This window comes from Neodiprion pinetum, chromosome 4 (assembly GCF_021155775.2).
Source record: "Neodiprion pinetum isolate iyNeoPine1 chromosome 4, iyNeoPine1.2, whole genome shotgun sequence".
Lineage (NCBI taxonomy): Eukaryota > Metazoa > Arthropoda > Insecta > Hymenoptera > Diprionidae > Neodiprion > Neodiprion pinetum.
In genome coordinates, this window is record NC_060235.2 from 9731822 (window position 1) to 9758816 (window position 26995).

Here is a 26995-nt window from a genome sequence, read left to right on the forward strand (position 1 = left end):
ATATGGAATAATGTTTAGAGACAGACTGTCCGATTGCACAAAAAGATTGATAATCGATGAGTTTGAACTTGATCGTCACAGAATACGTTGTGGCTACTATGAGTCCTTTCGAGTATTGTTAAGGAGCAACTGAATTCTTGAAGTCTACATCTTGTAGAAATACCAAGGGCCTTTGTAACATTATATGCGTACAATTCAAACTTTTTATTTACGCACAAGACTCAAATAAGGCATAATTTTTAAATTTGATATACTTTGAAAACAACAAAAAAAGTTTATTTTCCTGGGTCTATTTATAAGTCACGTTAACAAACCGAGTTGAAGCTGATTGTACTTACCGATATCAGCGCCACGGCTCAAAAGTAATTCAACAAGTTCTTCATGTCCACCAGCACAAGCTAATGTCAGGGCAGTGTCATGATTGCTGTCTGTTTCAGAATCTACATCCATACAAGAGAATGGAGCAGGAGGTACTTGATTCGGTGCGTAACTGCCAACCGTTGGTACACCAGTCGTGTATTGGCCTGCTACTATAAGTACCAAATTGAAGGAAATTTATAAGAATACGTTGGAAAAAAAAGTATAGGAATGAATGAGTAAAATATAAGAAACGCATTATGGGTAATATGCAGAAGAATTGAGTTGGACATTTCAAAGGAAAAGAAAGACTGTATTGATACACCACAAGTCAATAAAATCCCTAGCAGAAAGCGATATTATACTTGTATGCAAAACAAACCTGCAGCAGGATCAAGCTGATAGCTTTGTGCAGGGAAATTAGCTCCTTGTTGTTGTACTGGAGGAGTAGCGGTTTGTTGTTGACAAGATTGTTGTTGATTTAGAAGCGGGAATCGACCCTTCTTGCCTTTTCCAGTAATAGCAGTGTTTCCAGTAACAGTGCATGCCTGCTTCTTGTCATTAGCGGTGGTGGCCAATGTTGCAGAAGCAGCTGGTGCCTGAGTTTGTGTTGCTACTTGTACGTGATGAGTGCTACAAGCTGTGGACTGTGTATAGCTGTTCGGAGATTGAGGTAGGCTATCTACTACGGCGCTAGCGACAGTGGCGGGTGGCAATGTTTGCGTAGGAAATGCTATAATCAAAAACATTGCGTGTTTACTAAAACGAATCCACGTATTAATAATATACAGAAAAAAAAGAAATCGAAAAAGAAATAATTGTTGAACAACATTTTTGATGGGAGAAACTCGTGAATGCCATTTCAAAGAGACATAGGGATAACAAAGTTTAGTATACATCGAATCAGGTGGTAGTTTGCTTTCCAATTCGCCAACTTTCTCCCATTTTCGCTGAAGGAAATTCATACTTTATTTCTAATGTTTGAAAAAAAATCAAAATTTTACAATATTTACATGGTTTTCTATTTTTTAGAACAATCAAAAAAAAAAAGAATCAGCGATTTTAACTTGATAAGATACCGTAAATACATTCGGTATCGCTGCAATTCTCTCAGAATTAAATAACAGCTTTCATTTTTTTTTTAGTTGCTTGTGATAAAACATTATTCTCTCGCCTTACTAAGTGTCGTGAAACACTTAGCAACGTGCGATACTCTCTATGATTTTTTTTAGTCGTGAAACGAAATTCTCAAGTCTTAAATACATTTCAAATTCTGCATATCGGACATTAAGGTTTGAAAATGAAACAATATTTTACTTATAAATTTGAAACTACTAGACTTGGACTTTTCTTGCTAGTTATTTTTCCTGCAAACTAATAAAAAAGAATATTTCCACGCAGAATCAATATTGATGGGGTGACTGTTCATTGAGAAGAAACATGCCGTAACTTTGCAAAATGTTAATAATTTGCATTCTACTAGATTGAGAATTTCAAAAAATGTTTATTTATTTGAAACTTGAATGATTCTTTTTACTTGCAATTATTTGGCATAAAAAGTAAATAAATAATACAAAGCTCTGTTAGATAAACAATAACGACCATGCTCTTTGGTTGGAGGAATAAGATGCTGACACTTCCAATTTTGCCTATTGCTATGTCAGTAATGAATAATACAAAGGAATGGTTTGAACGACCATGGACAGAAGATGATTAATTTTTTTCAACCAAAAACAGCGTAAGAATATACATTTTTATTCTATTGATTTCAAGTGCCTATCTATTGTCCGAGAACGTGCAAATTGTTACTTTGCAAATATTTAAAAAATTAATTACCATGAACGTGTTGTTTAATCAAGTTCCAAATTCAAAATTGCTAAATAAGTAAGAAACCGTGAAATTTGCGTAACGTAATTTATGGAAGGCCCCTTATATTTAAGAACCATCCAATTTAATTTCCATGGAAAAAAGTCTCGAATTGCCCAATAGTACAGAACAATGAAGTAAAAATACTATGGAATACCTACAAATTTATCATCTTGTGGAGATAGGAGGTAAAAAGATATTCACAGTATAAAATTCTGAGAGAACTTCTAATAGATTTCCGAAATTGCTTACTTTTACCCAATTTTCCTACTTATTACTCGAACCCCATTAAATTCTCTCGATTTACTTAGAGATCCAAATTTTCCAAAACAATCACCACCCTGAGTTTGCGTTAGAGAATAAAAGTAAAACCCAGAAATAAAGAAATAGCATGGAATCCATAAAATATACAACTGTTATGCACAATTAATGCTTACACAATTGAGACGACTGTAGAAGTAGTTGAGACTGAAAAGCATCACCAGCGATCATTTGCATACCGGCTTGAAGGCCTGCTTGAAAACCGCTCAGTCGATCGTTTAGCATTTGATTTTGTAGGGGCTGCGTACCAGTTAATTGTAATCCTGCTGATATATCTGCTTGGATTTGTACACCTGTGCTTGTTACTTGAAGCGACGGCAGCGTTGGCAAAGAAACCGACGGTCCCGATGGTACGGGGACGGCAAAATATTCTCTGGTAGTATGGGGTGGGCTAATAGCTTGTTGCATCATTTGACCAGGTTGGTGTTGCTGCTGTTGTTGCAACTGTTGATGAATCTCTTTGCTAGTCGCTTCAAGCTTCATCTTTTCTTGATCCTCCGCTGCTATTGGTTACAAAAATTAACATTTCATCGCAAAAATGGCAATCATTTGTAACGTAATAATTGAAGATAAGAAATGAGATTTTCACTCACCATTCGCAACATCATCCAGGCTAAAGGATTCGAATATTTCAGCAACATCGTCAATAGGTATCTGCGTTCCATCTTCCAGCTTCAAAATTTTTTCATCTGTAGCTAACGCTTTGGCCTTTTGTGCAGCAGCGAAAAATGGGCAAGCCCCTTCTCTATGCAACCTGGCCAGTTCAGGATCCATCTGTTCAGGAAGGTTTTGTTGTGGTGTCTGCTCAACAATGATATTTAAAATTGTATCAGTGCAATCGCCACAGCTTGTTAGTTTAATTTTAACGTGACCAAATTATACTTCAATTTACTAAATAGAAAGAAATAGAAAAAAGAAAAAACGAAACTAGAATAAAAGGCCACATAAGCTACTATGACAAATTTTAGTTGCCGTTTATGTGATCTGTTTCGTAATCTTAATACTGTATTAATACTGTATAAAGCATTGTGCTTAATCAGCATCCAAAGTAAAAAAAAAAAAAACAACGTTCGTACAAACCGTGAATGTACAATAGCACTGAAAAAATCGTTTTTTTGTCAGTCATTTTCTCGAACATGAATTGCTGTATTAACCCTTTCAGTCATAGTGGGACCGCTACGGTCCCACCCTGTAAAAAATCACCTCAGAGCTCTAGTATTGAACCAAGGCCTCTGAAAATACGTATCTAGGGGTTTTTTGAGTCGCTGATCACGAATATGAGGTCAGATTTTGAAAATTCAAAATGGTGGATCCGCTATAGTCGATCCAATTGGGCAATGTGACAATAAAAATTTCAATCACGTAAAATCTTATTTTATCAAGAATATTCCTTCAAATATACATTAGAAATAAATATTTCAGTTAATTTGAGATGAAATTTGAGATAATTAAAATCCGTGATATATATATATATATATATATATATATATATATATATATGTGTGCGTGCGTGCGTCATAATAGAGATATTAAAGAAAAAAAAAACAAGTAGAAGAAAAAAACCAAAATAAAAAACACAAAAAAAAAAACGGAAAATAAAAGAAAAAACACAAAAAAACAGAAAAAAGCAACAAAAAACACACAAAAAAAAAACAAACAAAAAAGTGGAACTAGATGCTCTCCACGTCCTCGTCGTTAGTTCCGGGTAGGGCTAAGAGAGAGACACGAATATAGACAAAGAAAGATAAGATGGCATTTGCCATCTTGGATTTAGAAATTATGAAGTTATGACTTCAGATTCGTGATCAGCCATTCCAAAATCCCCCAAATGACTAAATTCAGGCCAAAATATTGAGCAGAAAGATATAAGATATAAAACTTGACGTCCAGCATATCGGATCCGCCATTTTGAATTTTGAAAATCGAATGCCAGATTCGTAATCAGCGACCCCGAAAACCCCTGAGTACAAAGTTTTAGAAGAATTAATAAGTATTTGGAATTTCACGTCCGCCATATTGGATCCGCCATTTTGAATTTTGAAAATCTAATGCCGGATTCGTAATCAGCAACCCCGAAAACCCCCGAGTACCAATTTTCATCGAAATCGGTGCAGATGAAAAATGCATAACTGAAAGGGTAAACCAGGGTTTAGGCCATTTAAAAGCGCTTCAAAAATACTAAAAAGTATTTTTTGATTGTTCAGAAAAATTAATTTATCAATTCTTCGGATAGTTTTTTGGTTCTCTTGGAAAATCATAATGATGGCGCTTACACCGTTTGGCCGTGCCACCCTTCATTTCTAAAACTAACTTAGACACTCTGATTACCATTAGCTGCCGGAATTAAATTTAATTATGAAATTTGAGAAATTAAAAATCTCATCATGGAATCAAATATTGCTTGGTTTTAATTGACACAGTTTTGTTAGAAATCAAGTGCCAATTGCTAATCAAGTCAAGTTGCAAGTCACAACGACATACACAGACTATTGAGTTAGCTGAAACTATAGAATCGATAAATGAAAATGTTGATAATTATTTCGACTGGTAAATCAAGCCCTCATACTTATGTTTTATCACTTAGAAGTACATAATTGATAGATATGGAGAATCTAAGCATTCATAAAAAGTGCTGAAATATTCATAGATTAGGACGAATTTCAGATCGAAATCTGTATTGCTGCGTGTAACGAGGTGGTAAGAAAACTGTAATTATTGTTCGTAACTAGATAATATCATACTTTTAAAGGTTCTAGAAGTTTCTCTGCAAACATAAATGACATTAAGTGCATAGGAATACATTGCATTTCAATTTGAAAACTGCGTATTTTTGTCATCCATATAAAAAATGACTAGTCAGTTATGCTGATTCCTTTTTTCAACATGACATGGCGGTAAAAAATTATACTGCAAAAATTAATATACAACCGCATTTGTACACTTCAATATGCATAAAGAAAAAAAAAATATATATATATATATATTACAATAAAATTTAACTCTGTTTTTGATCACTCAGCAATTACAAAATTCCAAGATCATGTTGTGTCCACAAATTCCAGACCATATCAGTTTTAATACTTGTTTTAAACAGTTTTAAAACAGTAATTTGTATAATGTTGCAAAGCATTTACAAGGTTTTACATCGGTAAAAAACTTAAAATAAATAAACAATTTTACCACGTATGTAATGTCAATTTGTATTGAAAAAAAAACATTCCAATTGTAATTCATTTGAATGAAATTGTGGGTACTGATTTTCATTGGGCGCATAGTTGACTCGACACTTTTTTCTAAAACCTTCCACTTTTCACTACCCTACATTAATCTTAAGCATGAATGGGACGCATCCCCTCTAAAGAAAAAGTTATGAAAAAAAAAGAAAAAAAAAAATAAAATATCCATTCAACAAATCTGCAACAGTGATATTTGTACCAACAATGGCAATGAAACAACACGAATGGAATAACTTCTCTACTGTGTAGTAAAAATGATTTGGAGAAAATTTAAACAACACAAACCAAGATATCTGCAATTGAAGAAAAGATTTTATAACCAGAACATTCATAATGCTCTCACGCTCTGGTTTTTTTTTTTTGAACTGAATCGAATGCTCTTAGGCTTACTTTGTTGACCATCGATATGCCCGATGATCGTGTACAAATAATTTTACAAACTATCAATTCCAGAATGGATAGAAATACGATCATACATTTGAAAGATTTGAAAGATAGAATTTGAAAATACATTTGAGCGTTGTAACTATACTTATCTAAACTTATTTTATAATTATATTGACTAAATCTCACTGTAACGCGAGATTTCTTGAATGTTTTTCAGACAATTTAAAAGGACCTAATCAACGAAAAAAAAGAGCCCAAAACATTAGAGCCAGATCGAAAACACCAGTCTGAGCAGTTTCAACGTTCTATTTATAAAACCTTGTATTATTGGTATCTTAGCAACTTGTGTTATTCAAATTTGCTCGGTAGCATTTCCATTGCATGGTAGGGATGGTGTTTCATTTGCCTTTACCATCATTGGCACAAATACAGTCTGTGTCACAAGAGTGAGGGCAGTATTACTCCTATAAAAAAAGTAATACATCATTTCAGTTAACTTTTAGAAATTATATTCTTTGTAGGAGTAACGCTGTTCACACTATTATGCCACAATCTGTAAAACTGCTGAAAATTTTCCCAGAATTTTGATTCAAACTACGTGAATCATTCATTCTCCGGATATTTCAATTATTTTATCAACAGGTATCAGCATAATGTGTAAAAATGACTAGTTTGTGAACGTCGTACTTATACAAAAATCATATTTTGCGCAGCAATTTCAGTTTTTGAATCCTGTTGCATGGATTTCGACAAAACGTTAAAATAAATAATGCTCATACAGACAAACTCGTAGCTTCTAAGTGTATTCCAGGATTTTTTTAAAGCAACTCTTACTCACTTAGACCCAATATGCTACATAATTGCTTTTTAGAACGACAATATAATCTGAGGAAATGAAAAATCTTTGTTAGATAGGTCAACCGCGATATAGCATACAGGCAAGCAACAGGGCTAAAAGGGTGAGGAAAAGGGTTACACTCTAACACGAGTATAATATACCTGGCTGTGAAGATTGTGGGTGTGAGTAGGGTGGAGGTGAGCCATCAGCTGAGTGGGCATCGCTATGCTGCCTCCACAGCCACCCTCAACACCCCCGATACCACCCTGTTGTTGCTGTGGTTGTTGCTGAACCTACATAGAGATCAAGAAAACTCTCATATGCAGATCCCTCCGTAAAGAATGTCTCAATAACTATAGTCTAAAAGAAATATTGGTTTTGTTCTCTATGTGCGAATACGAATACAAATGCCACTTGTGACAAAACGTGATCATTTTGATCGGATAGGTAAGCGAGGCCGTAGGCAAGATTGCTGAAAGAATAATGGGTCCTGCTGCCTGAATCGAAAGTTCGAAAAAGAGAAGGAACCGATTATAAACTCTCCAGCAGTGTTATTTGTACGAATGATAGTGTACACGAACAAAAGAACATCCCTACTATGTAATAAGAATGATTCTGACCGAATTCGAATAACACAAGCTATCCACAATTTGAGTAAAGATTTTATAATTAGAATGTCTAGTTAGAATCGGATGCTTTTAAGTTGTGTGAAAAACATTCAAGATAACTTACGTTATAGTGTAGTTATAATATATAAATGTAACTTTTGATTAATATTCTTGCATTGTACTTATGCAAATTATCTATTTTTAAGAACACCGGAGACATAGGAGAACTATTTGTACGTTCCTTTCCAAGCCTCCTCCAGAAATTTATATGGTGAATGTAACTTTTGAGCTTGAAAACATTGGAATCGGATAAAACAACACCAGAGTGTAATCGGCGTTTTGATTATAATACCTGTTCTTGAATTGTTGATATTTTAGCTTGCATTAATAGAATTTGCTCAAATTCATTTCTATCACATAGCCTGGATGTTGCGTCATTTTCGTTTACTTGCATTAGTGAAAATATCATTGTTGGAAATTTTTCGTAAATTGATTTTTACAGTCTTTTAACTTTTAATCTAGACAATGAGGTTTGTTCATCGTGAAACGAATATCGGTTGCAGCCACAGGCAAAGCTTGGACTAGCAGAGAATCAGCACGAGCTGTCCTGCCTGATGTCAGCCGAATACTAGACTCGTGGTCTAAAAAGATACAATGATGCTATTTGTCAGAAATCCACCGATGGTGGAACCACCAATGCAAAGTGTCTGCACTATTCGTCGCTACAGAAAAACCTTTAAAACTGATAACTGAGTCTTCCACAGGCCAAAATGACTTGTTCGGGAGTGCTTTTCCTATCAATACCTGCAGATTCTGAATGATTTTTAAAGAGGCAAGAAGAGACAAAGAGAAATTGCCTGGCCGAAATGTGATTGCACTGGGGCATATTATTCGACTCTTGTAAATGAAGGTGGCCCCACGTTTACATCCTTCAACAAGTCGATTACCTACCTATTTTTACATGTATTCTATACATATTGCTACCATATGGAGATTTTTTTATTTTCCAATGTATAAAAATTATGGTAAAATAAATGAAACAGTAGATAATACCGCACATATTTTACAACTCTGCGTTTAGGTTAAGAAAAAGCTAGACAGAAGCGAGGGCAGAGAAAAATCAGCTTCAAATAACTCCAGAACTGGATGAAATTATAATATATGATTTTTGCATGGCTTGAATACATTAATATTACATTTGTGAAAAATTGCGGTATTTTCAAGAGTGTAACTGCAACAGGGCGGCAGAAAATCAACTAAGAGTTATCGCTGTTGTGTTTTTATGAAGTCTAAATGATATCCATAAAAACCTCTGCAACCATCGATAAGACACTATGAATCATTTTATCTATAATATTTATCCTAATCTGTTCTCGGTTTATGAGTTTTCACAATAATAACAAGAGGGAGTCATTCGATTCTTTTGAGGAAAAATTTTGCCAAGCAATCAATAATCGTAAGTCCTACAACCTAGATAATTCCTTTTGTTCAACTTGAGCTTAAAACTATAAATCATTCGATTGTATTTGAATTTTTGCGTGAAAAATCGGCTGATACCCCAAAAGTTCTAATAATAGTAAATTGGAAATGTGTTTTCATTTTGGTCCAACTTAACACAAACAATTACTTGAATACGCATTACATAAAATATAATTTCTGGAAATTTATCTACTCGTAAGAGGCTTGTGTACAACCTAGTGAAAGCTTTCTCTTTGGATTGTCGAAAAATATAACAAAATCTTGCGAATTTTGTTGCTAAATATACTGGCAGGGTCATTTATTCAACGTCATGAATACGACTGACACAGTTGTTCTTTTCATTTTTGGGGAAAACAGAAATTAAAAAAAAAAGCAGCTGATCGCTTTTAAGTATACTTAAAAATCGGAATGAACAATGAATGTAAATACCTAAAAACTCTTAACTTTGTTATCTCCAGTGATATAGGGTAATGAATCCAAATTTACTGCGCTGTTTTGTAATAACTATTTAAGTTGCCAAATAAAAGAGTATAAATAAGTTGGTACAGTAGAAGCTCGATTATTTAAACGACTGTCATTTGCACCCTTCCTAATCCAAACTGTGACTGTATCTACACGAAAGTTAGCCTGAATGTTTGACATATATAAATGTACCGTTGGAATTAAATATGGAAGAAAATCCATTCAAAACTTTGTTCTAGAATAAACGATATTTTGGTTTAAATTTGGAAGTCAAACACATTATGCGTCTAAAAATAACATACAAATCTGTGTACCAATGTGTTAAGTTGCAGGCACTTTTTATTATGTGACAACGCTTAACTTGACATTACTGCCTTTTCTCAGATCTATCGCTAATTCAAACTATAACTGATCCCAATTGATTTTGGATAATCAAGGTTGTACTGTAACGGATGAAACCAGCTGCACTGCTGACCCATCAACCTTGCAGTACTAGCCCTTTGCACGAAAGTAGATCAAAAGCAACATCTTTATCATGAGTCTATAATACCCAAGAATGAAGAAAATTTCTTATGATTTTTTATTCCAAAATAAGCAGTAAGACTGATTTGTGCCTAAAATTTGTATTGCCAGTTGCATTTATTTGATAATAATATATGAAGTAAACCACTTCTACTCGAACAAGGAGTTTGGACCCTCGCACTCTCAGCTTTACTCCCCGATTTATCATGATATTCTACCCGTTGAGAAAAAGTTTTGTCAGTGATTATAGATTCTTTTTCAACTTCCATTTCGAAACTACCGATACTTTTTCTTTTGGTACTTACGTTTCTTAAACAATCGCATTTTAAAACTCGAGGGTAATGGTGCAAATATATATGGGGCGTTCTGGACCACGTAGACTTGGCCATGACCCTTGACATCTTTAATTTTACTCTCTTCTAAGCACATTGTTGGGGCGTTACAAATGAAAACAGTTTACAAGGTTTCAGATCTTGAAGGAAATTTAGTTTTTTAGCATTTGCTTGATTAGCGCAATTGTCGTTAGCCGTAATAAATTGTAATAAATTTTACACAGTAAGTCCTTTGTGAAAAAACAAAAAGTTTGACCCTAGAGTAAAATTACGATGGTAAGGATCATAGCCAAGTTGAGATGGTCTGAAATGCCGGGTATACGCAGACATTATTGCATTTCAAAAATTTTGCGTAATGTCTAACCAAAGGTTTACATTTATAAACCAGAAAAAAAATTTGGTTTAGTACAGCTTCCCATTCTAATAAAATGCTGGGACTTTACATAGATTTTTGTCATATTTACTTAAAACCGATTTAGGGAGGGAACCCGGCGACATTCAAAAATACCCCAAATAATCCAAATTAATACCACCCTCGTTTACATACTTAATAATAATAATAATAAAAGGCAATAGTGTACGTATGTATCGTCCAATTGTTGCAAGTTAGATTCAAGGATCAACATAATTAGACGATCTAAAATTTTTTCTAATCAAATAGGTTTCGGTTCATTTACTTCCAATTAGTGTGTGCAATTCTTTCAGTCGTAAGTGACCGTGAAATACATTTTCATTTTCATCATCAGAATATGGAATACTTCCTTGGGTTATTCCTAACACGCAATGAATATATGAATGATTAAAAGCTACGCACCTGAACTTGGTCGAGCTGTAGTTGAAGCTGTTGATTGAGTTGCTGGAGTTGATGGACCTGGTGCACTTGATAGGTATGCTGGCGCTGCTTCTGCTGATACTGCTGCTGAAGACCAGCCATTAGGGTAACGTGCTGCTGCTGTAGCTTACCACCTGTCGTGCCAGACGCAGCTTTACGAACGTTTTTACCTTCCTTCTTAGATGCAGGTTTGGCTTTAGGGCGGTCGCTTATGGCTGTGTTATGGCTTACGTCACTGCTCGCAGTGATCGGCTGGGAGGCAGTTGTGACGGTAGGAGGTGTGGAAATATTAGGTGGACTTGGAGTTGTTGTTAAGGTCATATTTGACGCTGCTACAGCGGAAGTAGAGGTAACGGTGATAGAAGCGAGAGACAGAGGTGGAGTGGTAGGAAAGTTGCTTGCGCTAGGAACAGTTTCCGTCGCAGAAGGGAGCATGGGCAGTGGTTGTTGCGCCTGTTGCAGGCAGGAGCCTTGTACAGTGATTTGCTGGCCATTTTCTGCGAGTAGAGCCATTTTTCCTGCAAGGGCAGCATTTTGTCCGCGGAGGTAAGCAAGGTGGCACGATATCGCGTGGTTCGTTCCCTGATGAGCGAACAGGCCTTCCGACATACCACCGGAACCACAAACCAGCCCTGACAAAACAACAATGCAATTCATTGTATTGTCATACATCAAACTAATCCAGCTCATTGCCTGCGCATTACGTGAATTGACTATTCACAATTTCCAAGTGAAAGATGCTACAGGTACGAATAAGCTTTTACTAACATTCCTATGTGTATGTATAAAGGTAATGATGGCGAAAACTTTCATTGAATAAATTTTAATTCTGCCAGTAGCGTATCTTACACACTTTACAACAACACTTTGAAGTTTACTTTATTGATGTGTGTTCCACCGAAATTAGTTATTTCTAATTGATAGATTAATACGATCCATCCAAAATTGTTACTAAGAAGGATCAACGCTTGAGACTAAGATAGTAATACAGAAAAAAAAAGTTTAGTATGTTATTCACAAAAATAAATCAAAAATTTTTAACAACTAACGAATATATATTCCAAAACGTGATATCAATCCGATAAATTATGATAGTAGAAATTATTTTCCGTAATAACATAAAGAAATAAATGACAGCGGGAATTATTTATTTCGACGTTAGATCGCGGAATGATATAGAATCGTAACCAGATGTCATACAGAAGCATGCTACGGCAATACTTCATAATTTCGAAACTTTATTCATAACAAAACGGATAGAAACTTGAAACAATACAACGATATGATCGATATGATTGATTATCACAATTTTTTTTCTGGAGCTGATCACATTTGAACGAGTAGCTCGGTTAGCCATAAAAATTGTCCTTGATGCAAAACTATTAATTTGACGCCAATTGTTGTCAGCAGTCACGAAAGAGATTAACGATTTACAAACAATATCATTCTCTGCACAAGCTCATATCAATATCTCATTCAAAACGAAAACAAATGCAACTTACACTATCATTAGTTGTTAAATCACTTGCACTCGAGCTAAACTGTACACCGAAGTCCATCGCTGTCAACAACGTGTATTGGATGGTCGGATAAATGGTTGGGAAGGAGAATGGATATTCTAGAGTGAACGTTTGAATTCTTCAAATGCTTTCTAGTTGATCAGACTGCGCGTTGCCACTTAATATATCAAAAGATAATGTAGTTCTCGTTTGTAAAAGAGTTCTACAGTAAAACCTAAGCCATTGCCGATACTGTAAAACCGGATCGTTAGTACAATCCGCAGTTTGGTTGTTAGTGCATACAAGGTGCTAATAATAAACCATAAAAAAAGAAGAAATCAATCAACGACTAAAAGATTTCTTACGCGTTGCGTGTAAAGATAAATATTTTGCAAAATTTTAAAAATAAAGAACGTTGGAACCTTGCATATACGTCATAATATAACATGTATACGATTATTATTGATCATCATCGAACATACCATGAGATGTGCCTGCAGATTGGTTAGAGAGGTCAATGTTCAGCATGCCCGGTAACAGCGAGTCAGGTTCGGTAATATCTTGCCGTTGCTGCTGTTGTTGTTGTTGCTGTTGCTGCTGCTGCTGCTGCTGTTGTTGCTGCTGCTGCTGTTGTTGTGTCACCAAGGGATCTACGGGCGTACTGGATGAACCCAAGAACAGGTGGCCTGCCCCCTTGATTTGCAACTCTCTCTCAACCCTCTTCAAAAACAGAAGAAGGTATGCATTACTGTATTAAATTATTCCAGTAATTTCAATGACGTCGCGTTTAAAATTTTTAATCAACACCGTGCTATATTGAATGAGAATATACCTATTTTGTATTTGTACTATCATGTGCATAAAATTTTAACCGCTGATTATTTTGTTCCCGGATAACACGTGATTACAATGTTGGCTTTGCAAACTTGTTCCATTCAACAGAGATTCGTTAGTTTCTGAAGCAGTGGAAACGTTATCGAAAACAAAACTATTGTGTTGGAAAAATGTTTTACCTGCAATTCTTCAAGAATTTGTTGTTTCTTGAGGATCTGTTCCTGTCGTGTATGCTTCCGTCCATCAGAGTTAGGCGGAACTGAGACTGGCGCCGGACTTACGCTAATATTAGGTTCTGAAAGGCTGGTGAGACCCCCGCTCCCTTTATCCAAAATATTCGTATCATCTTTAGTGGAGGCAACAGCTTCACCTGCGGGTTGTGTTCGCACTTGTTGTGCTTCAGCAGAAGTTAGACTCATATCTGGAAGCACCGTCACAGAACGGTTCTTTCTAAGCAACGATTTCTGTGTGTTATGCTTTGGCTGCAGATTCTGTGTTTGCGATTGCTCCGTTGCTTGCTGCTGCTGTTGCTGTTGAGTTGGTGGTTGTTGCTGGTGGGTCGCGTCTTGTTGATGAGTAAGTTGTTGCGGCAGTGCTTTTTGCTGTTGTTGTAGATTCTGTGTCTGCAATTGTTGCTGTTGTTGGTGTTGTTGTTGTTGTTGTTGCTGTATTTGATGCTGCTGTTGGTGACGCTGTTGTTGTTGCTGCTGCTGCTGCTGATGCAGTTGGTGTTGCTGTTGTGGTTGTTGCTGCTGCTGCTGTTGCTGTTGCTGCTGCTGCTGTTGTTGTTGCTGCTGCTGCGGCTGCTGCTGCTGTTGTTGCTGCTGCTGGTGCTGTTGCTGCTGCTGCTGCTGCTGCTGCTGTTGTTGTTGTTGTTGCTGCTGTTGAGGCAGTAGCATGGGGGTGGTGGTTGCGTTGTGCGGTGTACTCATCATGATACTGTGAGGGTAATCGAGTAGAAGTTGGACAACATTCGTGTGTCCACCTTTGGCTGCTTCTATCAGCATTGTTGAATTGTCCTACAAGTAGAAGAATGAAATTCATACCAATATTGCTGAACAATCTCTGTATTACAGTAATGATACCAGTTAACAATAAATAAAATTCGGCTTCCCACAAACTTATAATAATTTTGAAATCATTACAGGCTACGAAATTTAAAAATACATAATTCCAGAAGCAATAATGTAAAAGCATATCTGTACAAAGATTCTTTATACTGCGAACCAACCATGAAATCAGGTATCGTTACCACAACTGTGTTGTTGAATAGAACTTTCCTCAAATCACGTACTGTAAGAAGGAGAGTGTCTATTGCAATGATACGATATGTTTGGTATCATGAAAATTGAGTCAATAAAGAAAACCAACTGCAAAAATTGATTGAAAGCAAATAATACACAAATTTAATTCCTCATCTTTTGTTTATCTGTTAATGATTAATCTTCAATAGTTGCTAAAAATTGGTTTTTCGTTTAAGAATCATGATCACATTTTTTTTTCATGTCTTAGACTCCTAAGAATTAGGAAAAAATTAATCATTGATTGATTTTGAATTTTACTATAAAAATTAAAATAAAATCTAAAAAACAGGTTTTTTTGAAAATCTCGAAAACCGTTTGGGGTAAAGAGCTAAAAATTTAGGTGAATTATTTTTATTCGATACCAAATCGATCCTCCAAGTGCGAGTCAAAAAAGCCGCGGGGGCAGATTTCCCATATTAACCCGGCTATACCCTTTCCAGGAAAAAAAACATCAGGCAAAAGAATTTAGATCAGAATAATTATTTTTTAAGAAAAAATTATACAAACAAGGCAATAAATTATCCGAAATGAGAGCAAATGAGACGAAAAACACAGAACAGAAAGTGAAAAAAATTACCCAAATGATAAGATTCTGAAGAAATTTGATCAAGTGATTTGAAAAGACTGATAGAGAAAACCTAAACAACGTAACACAAATGGATCAATGGTAAAATCGATAGCAAAAGAACAGATAAATGGAAGTGACAGTAACTACGAAGAAGAAAGAAAATAATTAATATTACATAAAATGAAGAAACTAGTAAGGAAGATAAAAACAGGAAAAAGCGAAGAAGATTGTCAAACGAAAGTAGAATCTGTCAATAATACCGGGTCTAAAAGAAAAAAATTCTGGCCCGGCACCAAGTCAAGACTGATCACAATAGTCAAGACTGATCACAATCGAGAGTAAATTGCGAGAAAAATGAAAGAAAAGATGAAAGAAAGAACATCCTGATAAGAGCCAAATTAAAAGAAGAAATACTAAAAAAAAAGCAGTTTCAAACTTCTTTAGCAAAAGATTAGGATTAAATTAAGAGAATAGTGATGACAACAAAATCACGAAAACGAAGAGAGCATATAACCAATTTTTTGGTAGAATGAGAATCATTTGAGGAAACAGTCATAATAGTGCCAGTCATACACATGCTGAAAGACACACAGATCTATGCTATAGAAGAAAATCAGACAGAAAAATAAGACGATCCTCAGAAAAAGAAACTTAGATAAACACAGGTACCAATGGGTAGTAAAAAAGGGAGAGAAACTAGACAATAGCGAAGCTACTCAAGGGTACCTCAAAACAAAGAGAATGGGAGATAGAAAATTACTGCTGAAGTTTGTATCAAATTTTAAGGGGAACAGAACGGTTTAGAATTTTTTTTCAATCAATTTCTTATTTTTCATACATTCTGTTAGTACAATTGTGTACGAATATTCTGAGATAAATTTTTATTCTTATTGCAAAGACTGTTTCAAGCATAAAAAATTGAAAATTAATTTACTTCACTTACTGGAACAACGTTGGTATTAATTTTTATCTTGTATAATCTACATAAGTATGTAGAAAAACCTGCATAAAATTCGGCATAGTGGGCATCGGCTATTTAGTGGAGTTTAAAGTTTGTCTGCAAATCTGTTATAACTATCTATAATTCTAATTTCTGTATATCGTTAGTACTGAAGCGATTTGGAAAAGGTACCTTCACATGGAGTAACGCTAATGGTTGTTCTGTTTAGTGCTGAGAATTGAAAATAAAAATTTAATTTCATTACATAGTCGATGCCTGTTATGCCGATTTTTCGTAGGCTTTTTACTGCATATCCCTACAGATTATATATAATTAAAAGCGATATCAGGAGAGTCTGATCGCGTGGAAAAAAATTCATTTAATTTTTTTCCTACCTGCTCCAGAAAGCCTTTGATAATATGAATAAAAATAGAAAACCTACAATATCATGCAATTCAGGGCAAAATGAGAAAAAATTTCATATATCAATAACTTTTTAGCCAGTCTCACCCGACCCAAGTTATATAAATTACAAAAAAAAAACGTTCATCCCCTAAAAGAATTGATTTCAAAATCGAAAAAAGTTCACAGTGACTACTTTTTTTAATTATTTATTAGCAATACCTAAAAGTTTGAAAGAAAATATCTAAATTGATGGGGAATGCCCCATATATATAAATGATATGTATATGATAAATGAGATAAATCGGCATGAGTAGCGCGAAGTTGTGTATGTATAATATGTGTGTCATTAAGTAACATGTGACAAAATATGCAACATATTAATTGAAAACGAACTGTCGTGTACCAAATTCTAGAAAAATTGGTGGAAAATTCGAACGATGATGAAATTTGGGACACTTTTTCGTAACTAGAAGTCAACGGATATTCAAAGAAATTTTGTTGGGCCGAATCTCCATCAAATCGTTGGTTTTGTTCTTTCATAAATTTCAATCGAATCGAATTTGCTTGTAATATTACGCACATACAAACGTTAGAAAATGCTGTACAACGGATGTGTGACTAATGAAACGTGTTTTGAAGTAAAAGACAATTTACTTGTGATGGGACGTTTTGCACGATGAGAAATACATTAAGAATTCCGTTTTATGATCATGCTAACAGTTGTGAAAAATCAAGCAGATTCGTTCAACATCACTCTACGATTCATTTTATTCACAAGACTATATTTTACAACGTCACTAACAGGAATTTTTTTTTGTGTCAGTAGTCAATTCAATATTGCGATTTCTTGATCATAATCAATATCGGTGCAGTATTGTAAAATCAAATATTTAACGATGTCAAGATAAAAAAAGAAACTGCTTTAGTGAATTTGCAGAAAATAGTCTTTTGATTAAAAATAAGTTATTGTAGAGCGAAGTCAAACGTATTTTATAGATTTTTAAACATTCTTAAGAAGTTGAAATGAAGTATTGATGGATATAAGCTTAAATAAGATTTCCTTTATTATTCCAATATTTTCTATTTTCGTAGTTTTAAAAGAATCTTCGTAGCTTGATGAAATAATTTGATAAATACTCAATTTAAAACTATTTCGTAATAAGATTACCTAATAAATAGTAGCGATTTTTGCTCAATCAAACTTCTTCAATATTGTGCTTACAAATACCCTGCAATCAAAGTCTTATCCTCGCATATTCAAAATTTTGTTCAGTTCAAGTATCTTTGAAGATAGATTAATATATTTTTGAGGATTTAATTCTCCCATGAAATGGTAACTAGCTAATAATATTCAGTGCCCAGCTAATATTTGAAAGATATCTCAGACAAAATTTGGTAAAATTTGTCAACTAAACCGCTCAAACATAAAATTTAAAGTTAAATGTCAAATGAAAACAGTGATGCATCGATCCATAGAGTTAAATAAATTCTTACCTTGAGTTTATGGAATGGATCGGCAGACTGTGCGAGGAGAAGTTCGACAACTGTAATATGCCCCCCAGCACAAGCCAGAGAGAGAGGTGTATGGTCGTTGTTGGTTGTTTGTCTATTGACATCCGCACGTTTAGATATGAGAAACTGCACTGTACAAAGATGACCGGCACGGCACGCCTTCATCAGTGGAGTTCTTCCTCCCTCAGATTCATGTTCCTGTGAAATTCATTAAATTCAATCAAATCCGGATTCAAGTCTTCCATGTACAATCGAAGCTTGATAGCTAAATTGCCACTTGGACCAGAAAGAAATAAAAATTCTTGCGTGTCATAATAACTGGATTCTATGCTTCAAAATTCGCTACAATCCAACCTGTAAATGTGAAGTTTCCAAAGGAACGATGATTTTTTGTCAATTAATAATAAAATCAAGAATTTAATAAGCTCTCTACTAAAAGGTACAACTCTTTTTCATTAATCTGAAACCGTCGGGTTTTATAAATTCATTTTGCAGGTTCTTACAAAACGATAGTAAACGGCCAATTTTTTGTAGAGGATAAATTCGTAATGTAAAAATTTCTACCACTTATTGAAATTTTGCATAGAATTGGGAAAAGTCTACGAAACGAGGTCTTATACATGGCAATCATAAATACAACATGAACTTGCAACTAAATGATCAAGGACGAAGGGTCACCATTTCACGCTTGTTCTTCAAGTTAACTTTGCTGCTATTGATGCGTGGATATTCGCAACCAACCAAATTTTATCTTCATTTTTAACATAAAAATCCGAAAAGTCATCTATGATTGTTTAATTTTGGACTAGTTTTACTTGAAATAGTACATTGCAAAATTTCAAACCATAACATTACCTCAGAAAAGGTTTGTATGATTTTTATAAAATTTGGTAATTATGATGTCTGTATCATTCTGGTTCAAAATCCATGTAGCAGAAAAGATACTAAAGACATACGAGTATTCAATAAAATTATAGACAACCATACTGGAAAAAAAAGAACTCTGAAGACATTAGAGTTTTCACTTCCAACCATAACTATTAACATGTTGAATTTGAAAACAATTTTACTTTCGTTTTTCACATAATGGATACAAGGTGTCAAAACTTGAAAAATTACGGATCGTTTTTGAAATTCCAAAATTAAAATTCCAAAATTAAAATAAAGATAAAACTAGTATCTTTCAGCTGTATAATCGGTGGTTGCTGATTCTTCCAACACCAGTAGCAGCTATCCAAAGTGGACTTAAAAATTCAGTGCAAAAGAGTGATGCCATTTCTTGAACCAACATCATCACGTGTAAAAATATGATACTAGAAAAATAATTCAAGTATTTATTACCAGATCCGCTGCATACTGCAGTAGGAGATCGGCAACATCGGTGTGACCATTCTCGCAAGCATACGTTAATGCTGTATCACCCGTTTGAGTTTGGGCATGAACATCGGCAGTGGATTCCAGCAGATATCGAACAAGTTCTATATGTCCTTCCTGAGCTGCTTCCATTAGAGGGGTGGATGCGCCCAGTTCTATATCCGCACCTGCCTTGATGAGGAAATCGGCTACTTCTAGGAAACCTCCGCAACACGCGAGTGTTAAAGCTGTTTCTTGGGTTTCTTCTGTTTGAGCATTGATATTCGCTCCTGAAAAGAATAGGAATCACGATTATTCATTTGGAGATAAACAATTGCCGGGATAACATTTACTTTCACACTTTTAGGACGAGAGTGTTCAAGCTGGATGAAAATATTCACCTTGACTGAGAAGTAGAGCCACCATTTCCTCATGTCCTTCTCTAGCTGCTTCCATTAAAGGTGTATAACCTTCGTCGTTGACTTCTTCGATATTCGCTCCTCGTTCGATGAGTAGCATGGCCAGATCGACGTGGCCCCCGCATGCTGCCAAGGTTAATGGAGATTCAAAGCTATCCGTTGGCATATTGACTTGTGCACCAGAGTCTAACAGTAGCCTAGCCACCTCAACGTGCCCATCCATGGAGGCTTCCATTAACGCAGTATGCATTTCATCAGTTTTATGTTCCTATTAAGAAGAGAATATCAGTTTTAACTATGCAAGTATTCACGGTTTATTAAAATCTCATACAATCTTAGAAGACGGATATTTAATAACCTAAAAAAAATATTATAGCTAGTCATAGTTCTGAACAGTGCGTCATAAGAAGAAATTTCAAGTTGGGGAAGGAGGGAAAAAAAAAAAAATGTTGACACTTTTCTGCAAGAAAAAAAATAGACATGGAAATGACCTCAGATGAAAGCGTGAACAAAATACTAAACGTTTATTTCCCTTAAAAAGGAGCTAATTCAGTCCGAACAGATAAATCCCCTGACTGTGCAGGTATTCCAAATTTTCTAGTCGTGGAATAACCGGATCATGAGAACAATGGCAGAAAGTGCAGTTGAAGTTTTTCGCCATCAGTTTTAACTATATTCGTACACATTTTATTTCTAATCACATTGCGTAACTGAAAAATGTAATCTTTTGCATAAATATTTTCGCATAGACCTGACAAATAAAGTTGTTAGAATGTAAGTATTGTGGACAGTATGCATCACACACATTTTATCAATCCAAGACTATTTTATAATATCACTTGGAAAATGCCAAATTCTTTCTGTAAAATTTTCCTAATCCCTGATGGCTAACTACAATTTCCAAATACATGCTAGAGTAACTTACAAGGTTTCGAATAATGCCTTTGGCCCATCATTGAATACACAGTTGTCAAAAAGTTCGTGTATTACAAGCTTATACTTAGATTTGCAGTCAAAATCTACAATGATGGCCAATAACATATGGTAACTTTCCATTTATTGACATAAAGCAATTTATTCTTGTGAATAGATTACCTGTTTCAAAGTGAATATAATATACAATTATAATAGTACAATTTCCAAACTTTATGAGTCGTTTTGTCATACATGAATGATTTACTGGTAACAATCTATAGTTCATTGTATGAAGTAAAAAAAAACCAATAATCACATAAACTGCATTTTAAACATTTCACCGTGCAATAGTCATGAATACTCAAAGTTATTGAGAGAAAAATAATGTGGTGCTTGAGGTGGAATTGAAATTCAGAAATATTGAAAAGAAAATTAAGTGAGAATCTAAATATTTGTCAGCAGATATGCCAATTCATTCAATTATTGACTTTTTTTGCAATCGTTTGAGGAAAAACTCCAACGAAATTCTTTACTTTTTTTCTGCTTTCATTTTCATTTTCGTACCAACATTTGCTTCCACAAATTTCCAAACTAACAAAAATATTATTCAAGTTAAGGAGGTTTATCACCCGGAAATACGTTTGCATTTATAATCCAATTCGTTAGCAAGTGATTTAGATTAGGGCAATATCATTTTCTTATTAGAAAAAGATCTAAGTGGTCATTTTTTTGCCAAACTAAAATTCATCTCGATGTGGAAAATTTTCAGTTCAAGTCTAAGAGATGCCACACAAAATGTAATACTTTCCCATTTAGAAAATTACGCGAAAAATTAGAATAAGTAAATTTTTTTTTTAATTTTGGGAAAAATTCGGATACTGTGAGGCACCTTTAATGTTTGAGCTAAGAATCCTACTCTGAGGTGAATTTTTCGTACTGCAAAAACTAATGTTTAGATCTTGTGCCAGCAAAAGAAAAAAGAAAAAATATTACAGTTATTTCAAACAATCTACTACACAATTATCGTAATAGGCTTGAATTATTTCGAGAGACAGGTACTGCTAGACATACCCTATCTACGAATTAACGGATGGATATTTTTGATGAGATATTAAAAATGAAAGCAATTTCAAAATTTCATTGACGTGCTCCCAACCTTATTCCGTACTCTATTGCAAGGTAGTGAGTAACAACCTTTGACCTTTTGCTAAATTAATAAAAATCTTTACTCAAAGATTATGGTGAAAGTTTAAGGATCCTTTACCTGATCAGCTCCAGCTTCAAGTAAAAACCGCACCATATCTAAGTGACCCTTATAACAGGCAAGCGTCAAAGCAGACTCTTTGAATTCGTTGGAATGAGTATTGATGCCAGCGCCATGTTCTAGGAGAATTTTAGCAACTGGTACATGACCGGCACTGGCTGCTTCCATTAGGGGGGTGTGACCATTTTCATTGTGGTCTTCTACGTTGGCACCAGCTTCGAGGAGTGTTCTTACTACCTCCTCATGACCGCCAGCACAGCCATACATCAGAGGCGTATTCCCTGAAAACAAAAGGAAATACATTCAACATCATTGCTATGTCAACTAATGGTCAGGAGCGATTCACTTTCACTGAAACCACATGACTAATTTTTATTCATAATATTCAAAATACAACTGAAGGTTAGTTTTACCAAGGGAATTGTAGTTATTATTTTTAAAGTCATACCTGACGTAGACTGCGCGTTGACATCGGCTCCGTGAGCTAATAAAAGTAGAACGATGTCCACATGTCCTGCGCTGGCTGCTTCCATCAAGGGGGTGCAATCCCCCTTGATGCCACGATCTTCAACGTTAGCATTCATTGCCAGTAGTACCTGCGGATAAATTCGCAAATTATAACCATACATGTATCACTGTATTAAAAATGAGTAATAGTTTAGCAGATGACGATTCAGAGGGAAATAATTTTACACTGCATGTAATCAGCTGAGAGCTGTCATATTTATGTTTTATGAAATCTGCCGAGTGGACAATTTAATCGAATACATTTAACATGTGAATTATTATCAAAAATAATTATTGGATGAAACATAATGCGCATTTTATTACACATTTACCTAATTCTTTCGAATTTCTCTCAATTTTTTTTTTTTTTTTATTTACTCTGATTTATTTCGTATTTGAGATCTTTGTTTTTTTCCATTAATCTGTAACTAACTAGAAATACATATACAATTAGATTTGTTTTGTACAAATGAATGGGAGTGGCATTCAACATAAACAGCAAAAGTATGATCATTGCATTTTTCCAGTTTACCAAGCGGTAAGTAATAATATTATTACTCCAATGTGGGGAAAAAAAAATATTTGTCCGTTGAGAAAAGATTTCTAGGAATTGAGTTATAATATTGTCTAATTGTAAGTTACGATTACAAATTTCAGTTCTATTTTTACTCCCCATATTATATTCTTTTCAATTTTAGGTTATTATTACTACGGTACACACGAAACATTTTTTAATCATGATTTGATAATAATATACATCAACTTTAGCTATTCCTCTTCTAAGGTGTGCTTGCCTTCAGATTAAATTAATTAAATCATAGCACAAGTAATCAAAAAATGTAAAAACTGGGACTATTGTGCCTTTGCATCATATTTCAGTATTTCACAGTGAAAATGTTTGCTCCACGATATTTAATCAATTGATAGTGAATAGATCAGGAATATATTGAGAAAGCAATATGTACTTGTTTAAGAGTTGCTGTATTTTTAGTAAACATTCAACTAATGAAATGCAAGATTGTTGATTTTGATAGATATCCCAGTTTCAAGATGTTTGACCCAAATTGCTGGATAACATCATTTAAACCAATGAGACTATTCTGAAATATTGAAATCATGTTATCAACGCATAGAAATTGAGTATAGTATTACAAAATTTGGCGCTTTTCTTTGGTGTATCTATGCGCCCTTTTAACATGAACGAAAACGCAATTTTTCATTTGTAATATACCTAATTGCAGATTTATTTGCTTGTATGAATATTTATTTGATGTTGCTTGGTAACAAGATGATCTTTTGTTCAGCTTCTTGTAATTGTACTACAGTATAGTTTCAATCCAATAATAAAAATTAGATAACTACAACAATTTTACGATCATTTTCAACTCAAATGGTGTTAACGTATTCAATTACTCTGGTCGACTATGCGTTAATCAGTATTGAATATTAACTAAAATATAACCTCGCAACAGGTACGTAAGAGTGGTGACTTTGGAAATTGACAGTACTTTCAAAATAGTACAAATAGAGTCGTTATGTAAAGTGATCGATGCTTCAAATTAAAGAAAAGGTTTCGTCTGTGTCATTAACTAGCAATTGTCAGCTTTTGCCCATTACATCTATTTCAACAGGGCATAGAATTTAACTGTAGGTTTTAGTCGACAAACTTGCAAAACCAATAACAAAAGATGATTTTCCTGGTTTCGGTCAATTTTTGATTCCGTAATTTGGAATACTCTCTTCAAAACTTTGCACAACTATTCAGGGAATAATGACTAAAACCTTTGGAAATTTCTTCATATCCATTGCAATGCTAATGCAATTTATTAAAAAAAAGTTATGTTTCGTCTTCCTTAATTAGAATCATCATTTTCATCAAAGTTGAACGGAGAACAAAAAACATTGCCTGAGTCTTTTCAATGATCATAATCAATTATCCTGCAATAATAAGGAATATCTTCAAATTTGTAATATAGTAATACCCTACTGGGTTATTAGATTTTTAAACTTTAACTTCAGGAGCGTTTTACAGTAATTGTTTGAAAAAAATTGAGCCATTTTCGATTCAATGCTTGCAAAAAGTGATGGAAACTAGACACACCGAGTTGCGAGAAAGCTTAGTCACACCCTAATCGATATAACCAGCTTGTGTGTCAATAAGAAACCTTTACACTACAAAAATATCAGCTTTAACAGAATGATTACTGCACAGTTTTTGTGATGTTGAAATAAAAAATGATAACGAGCATGCTCAGCTTTATATACATGACGGTAACCAAAAGTGCGTTACAGGTATGCTTGAGGAATATAACCTGAATTTCATAGTAGCTCAGGGCAGAATACGTGAAAACCAAGGATTGTTATCTTTAACTATTGTAGAAAAGATTTATAAATTATAGAATTTTATGTGATAGAAAAAATTTGGCAAAGCCATTTGTTTTTTGTCATCAAAGCGGTACCTGCAATACACAATATTGATGAAATAGTGGTGAGATAAGTATTTTTGAAGTCACAGCGATTTGACAAAGGACTGAATGAGAAATTAAAGGAAATATGAATTTTTCATTTTTCAAACTTTATGATAATAACATAATAGTATTAATAAAAATAATAATAATAATTCTTTATTAATCAGAATTATATTTTCAATACAAGGAAGGAAGAGTAGAGTACAGCAGGGGGTTGTTATTGGCAGTAGAAACACCCGCATATAGGACTATTAGGCAAAGTTTGACGCTTAGGATTTTACAAAAGTATGTGAGCTTTACAAGAGATTTCACAAAATTTTGATCACTGTTTCATTTGAATAAAAGAAGCGAGTTTGGCTGCTGATTCTGGCCAGTCTCTTCAGTTTCGTATTGGAAAAGAAGTTCGTATAGTTTGATGAATGAATAAAGTAAATATTTTCTGTTGGGTATGGTTAGCTGTAGAAATATCATACTAGGGTTAATAATAATCAAGGATGAACCGACTGTATCATCTGAATAAAAAAATTCAGAAAGAACACAAAGACCGTTGTAAAAATCTTCAGAAATTATAGTTGCTTCAATGATGGAGAACAAAAATTGAACACCATTCCTTCTGTGATATAGTAATAAATCAGTGTAAATTCGAATAATACAAGCCGTGATATCAAAGATTTGAGAAAATATTTCACCATCAGAACGTTCTTAATGACAGTATTTTGATTTTTTTTTAACGAATTCTAGTGTTTTTCGACTCATTTCCTTTACCATAGAAATGTATAGAGTTCGCCTTGAATATTTTACACAATGTTATCTTCATAGTGGCTAAAAGTATATCTGTATAAGTACGATACACGTCGGATATTTATAAAAAAATTAAATTCGTATAGTATAACTATACTGTGTCATGTTTTATGCATTTTTATCAGACAATTTGTGAAGATCTGATCGTAAGCCCAAAAACATTAGGATTAGATAAAAGAAACAAGAGAGTTTCATCATTTTCAGCATTCTATTTGTGATAACTTTTTCAAATTGCTGACCTACAATCTTGTATTACTTGAGTTTTCTCAGATTAATTTTTATTACGTAGTAAAGATATTGTTTCGTTAATTTCCATCATCATTGCTCTAAATAATATTACAAGAGATTTGTTGAACGGTTTTTCTCATTTCTTAACTTTTGTTTCAGATGACCTGGCTGATTAGTCCTCAAATATTTGACGAGTGTCCTCTGTAATGCAGGTGAGTACCGACCTGTGCCAATTCGTAATACCCGGCAGAACAAGCTAGGGACAGGAGGCTTTCTCCTTCCTCGGTAGTCTCGTGTACGCTGCGTCCCTCCGTCAGGAGTTTTCTCACCGTGCCAACGTCACCGTCCGTGCAGGCTTCAACGAGAGATCGCTTTTCGTTCTGGGTTCGAGGGTTGTCGCTGCGCATGCGAGTTAACGCCGCCGCGGCTTCGTCTAATGCGCAAGACACACTTGATGTCAAACGACGAAGCACCTCGTGATCAGCCAGATGCTTCCCATCACCAGACGATAATTTACCAATACCGGCAGCTTCCAGAAGCGCCTCTAGCCGTGCCTGAGTTTCAGGGTCCACTGCCCGTTCTGGATCTTCAGGTGTCAACAAAAACTTTGACGTCTCTAGGTGATGATTCTCGTCCAACTCCGCTTGATCAATTGCAAAACACTCCACCTGCAAACCAAACATTGGACAATGAAGCATGTACGTAATATTCATCAATCGTTTAATATACAGGATCATT

At 34.5% G+C, this 26995-nt stretch overlaps 1 protein-coding gene across 8 annotated transcripts in view; it reads right to left on the minus strand.

The window, feature by feature from the left end:
• The window catches only part of mask (multiple ankyrin repeats single KH domain), a 47940-nt gene that overhangs the window by 15713 nt on the left and 5232 nt on the right, over positions 1-26995 (minus strand). For 3 of the 8 annotated variants that reach the window (XM_046624444.2, XM_046624440.2, XM_046624447.2), the window contains exons 2-15: positions 26482-26925; positions 22702-22849; positions 22254-22534; positions 20057-20342; positions 19644-19945; positions 18285-18500; positions 13753-14592; positions 13222-13459; positions 11223-11872; positions 7167-7298; positions 3138-3345; positions 2661-3047; positions 740-1090; positions 339-530 (exon numbers count right to left, since the gene is read on the minus strand). In XM_046624444.2, the coding sequence (XP_046480400.1) occupies positions 339-530; positions 740-1090; positions 2661-3047; positions 3138-3345; positions 7167-7298; positions 11223-11872; positions 13222-13459; positions 13753-14592; positions 18285-18500; positions 19644-19945; positions 20057-20342; positions 22254-22534; positions 22702-22849; positions 26482-26925 (4675 nt within the window). The remainder of the gene's footprint in view (positions 1-338; positions 531-739; positions 1091-2660; positions 3048-3137; positions 3346-7166; positions 7299-11222; positions 11873-13221; positions 13460-13752; positions 14593-18284; positions 18501-19643; positions 19946-20056; positions 20343-22253; positions 22535-22701; positions 22850-26481; positions 26926-26995) is intronic. The other 5 variants (XM_046624443.2, XM_046624441.2, XM_046624442.2 and 2 more) reach the window with 5 other exon arrangements.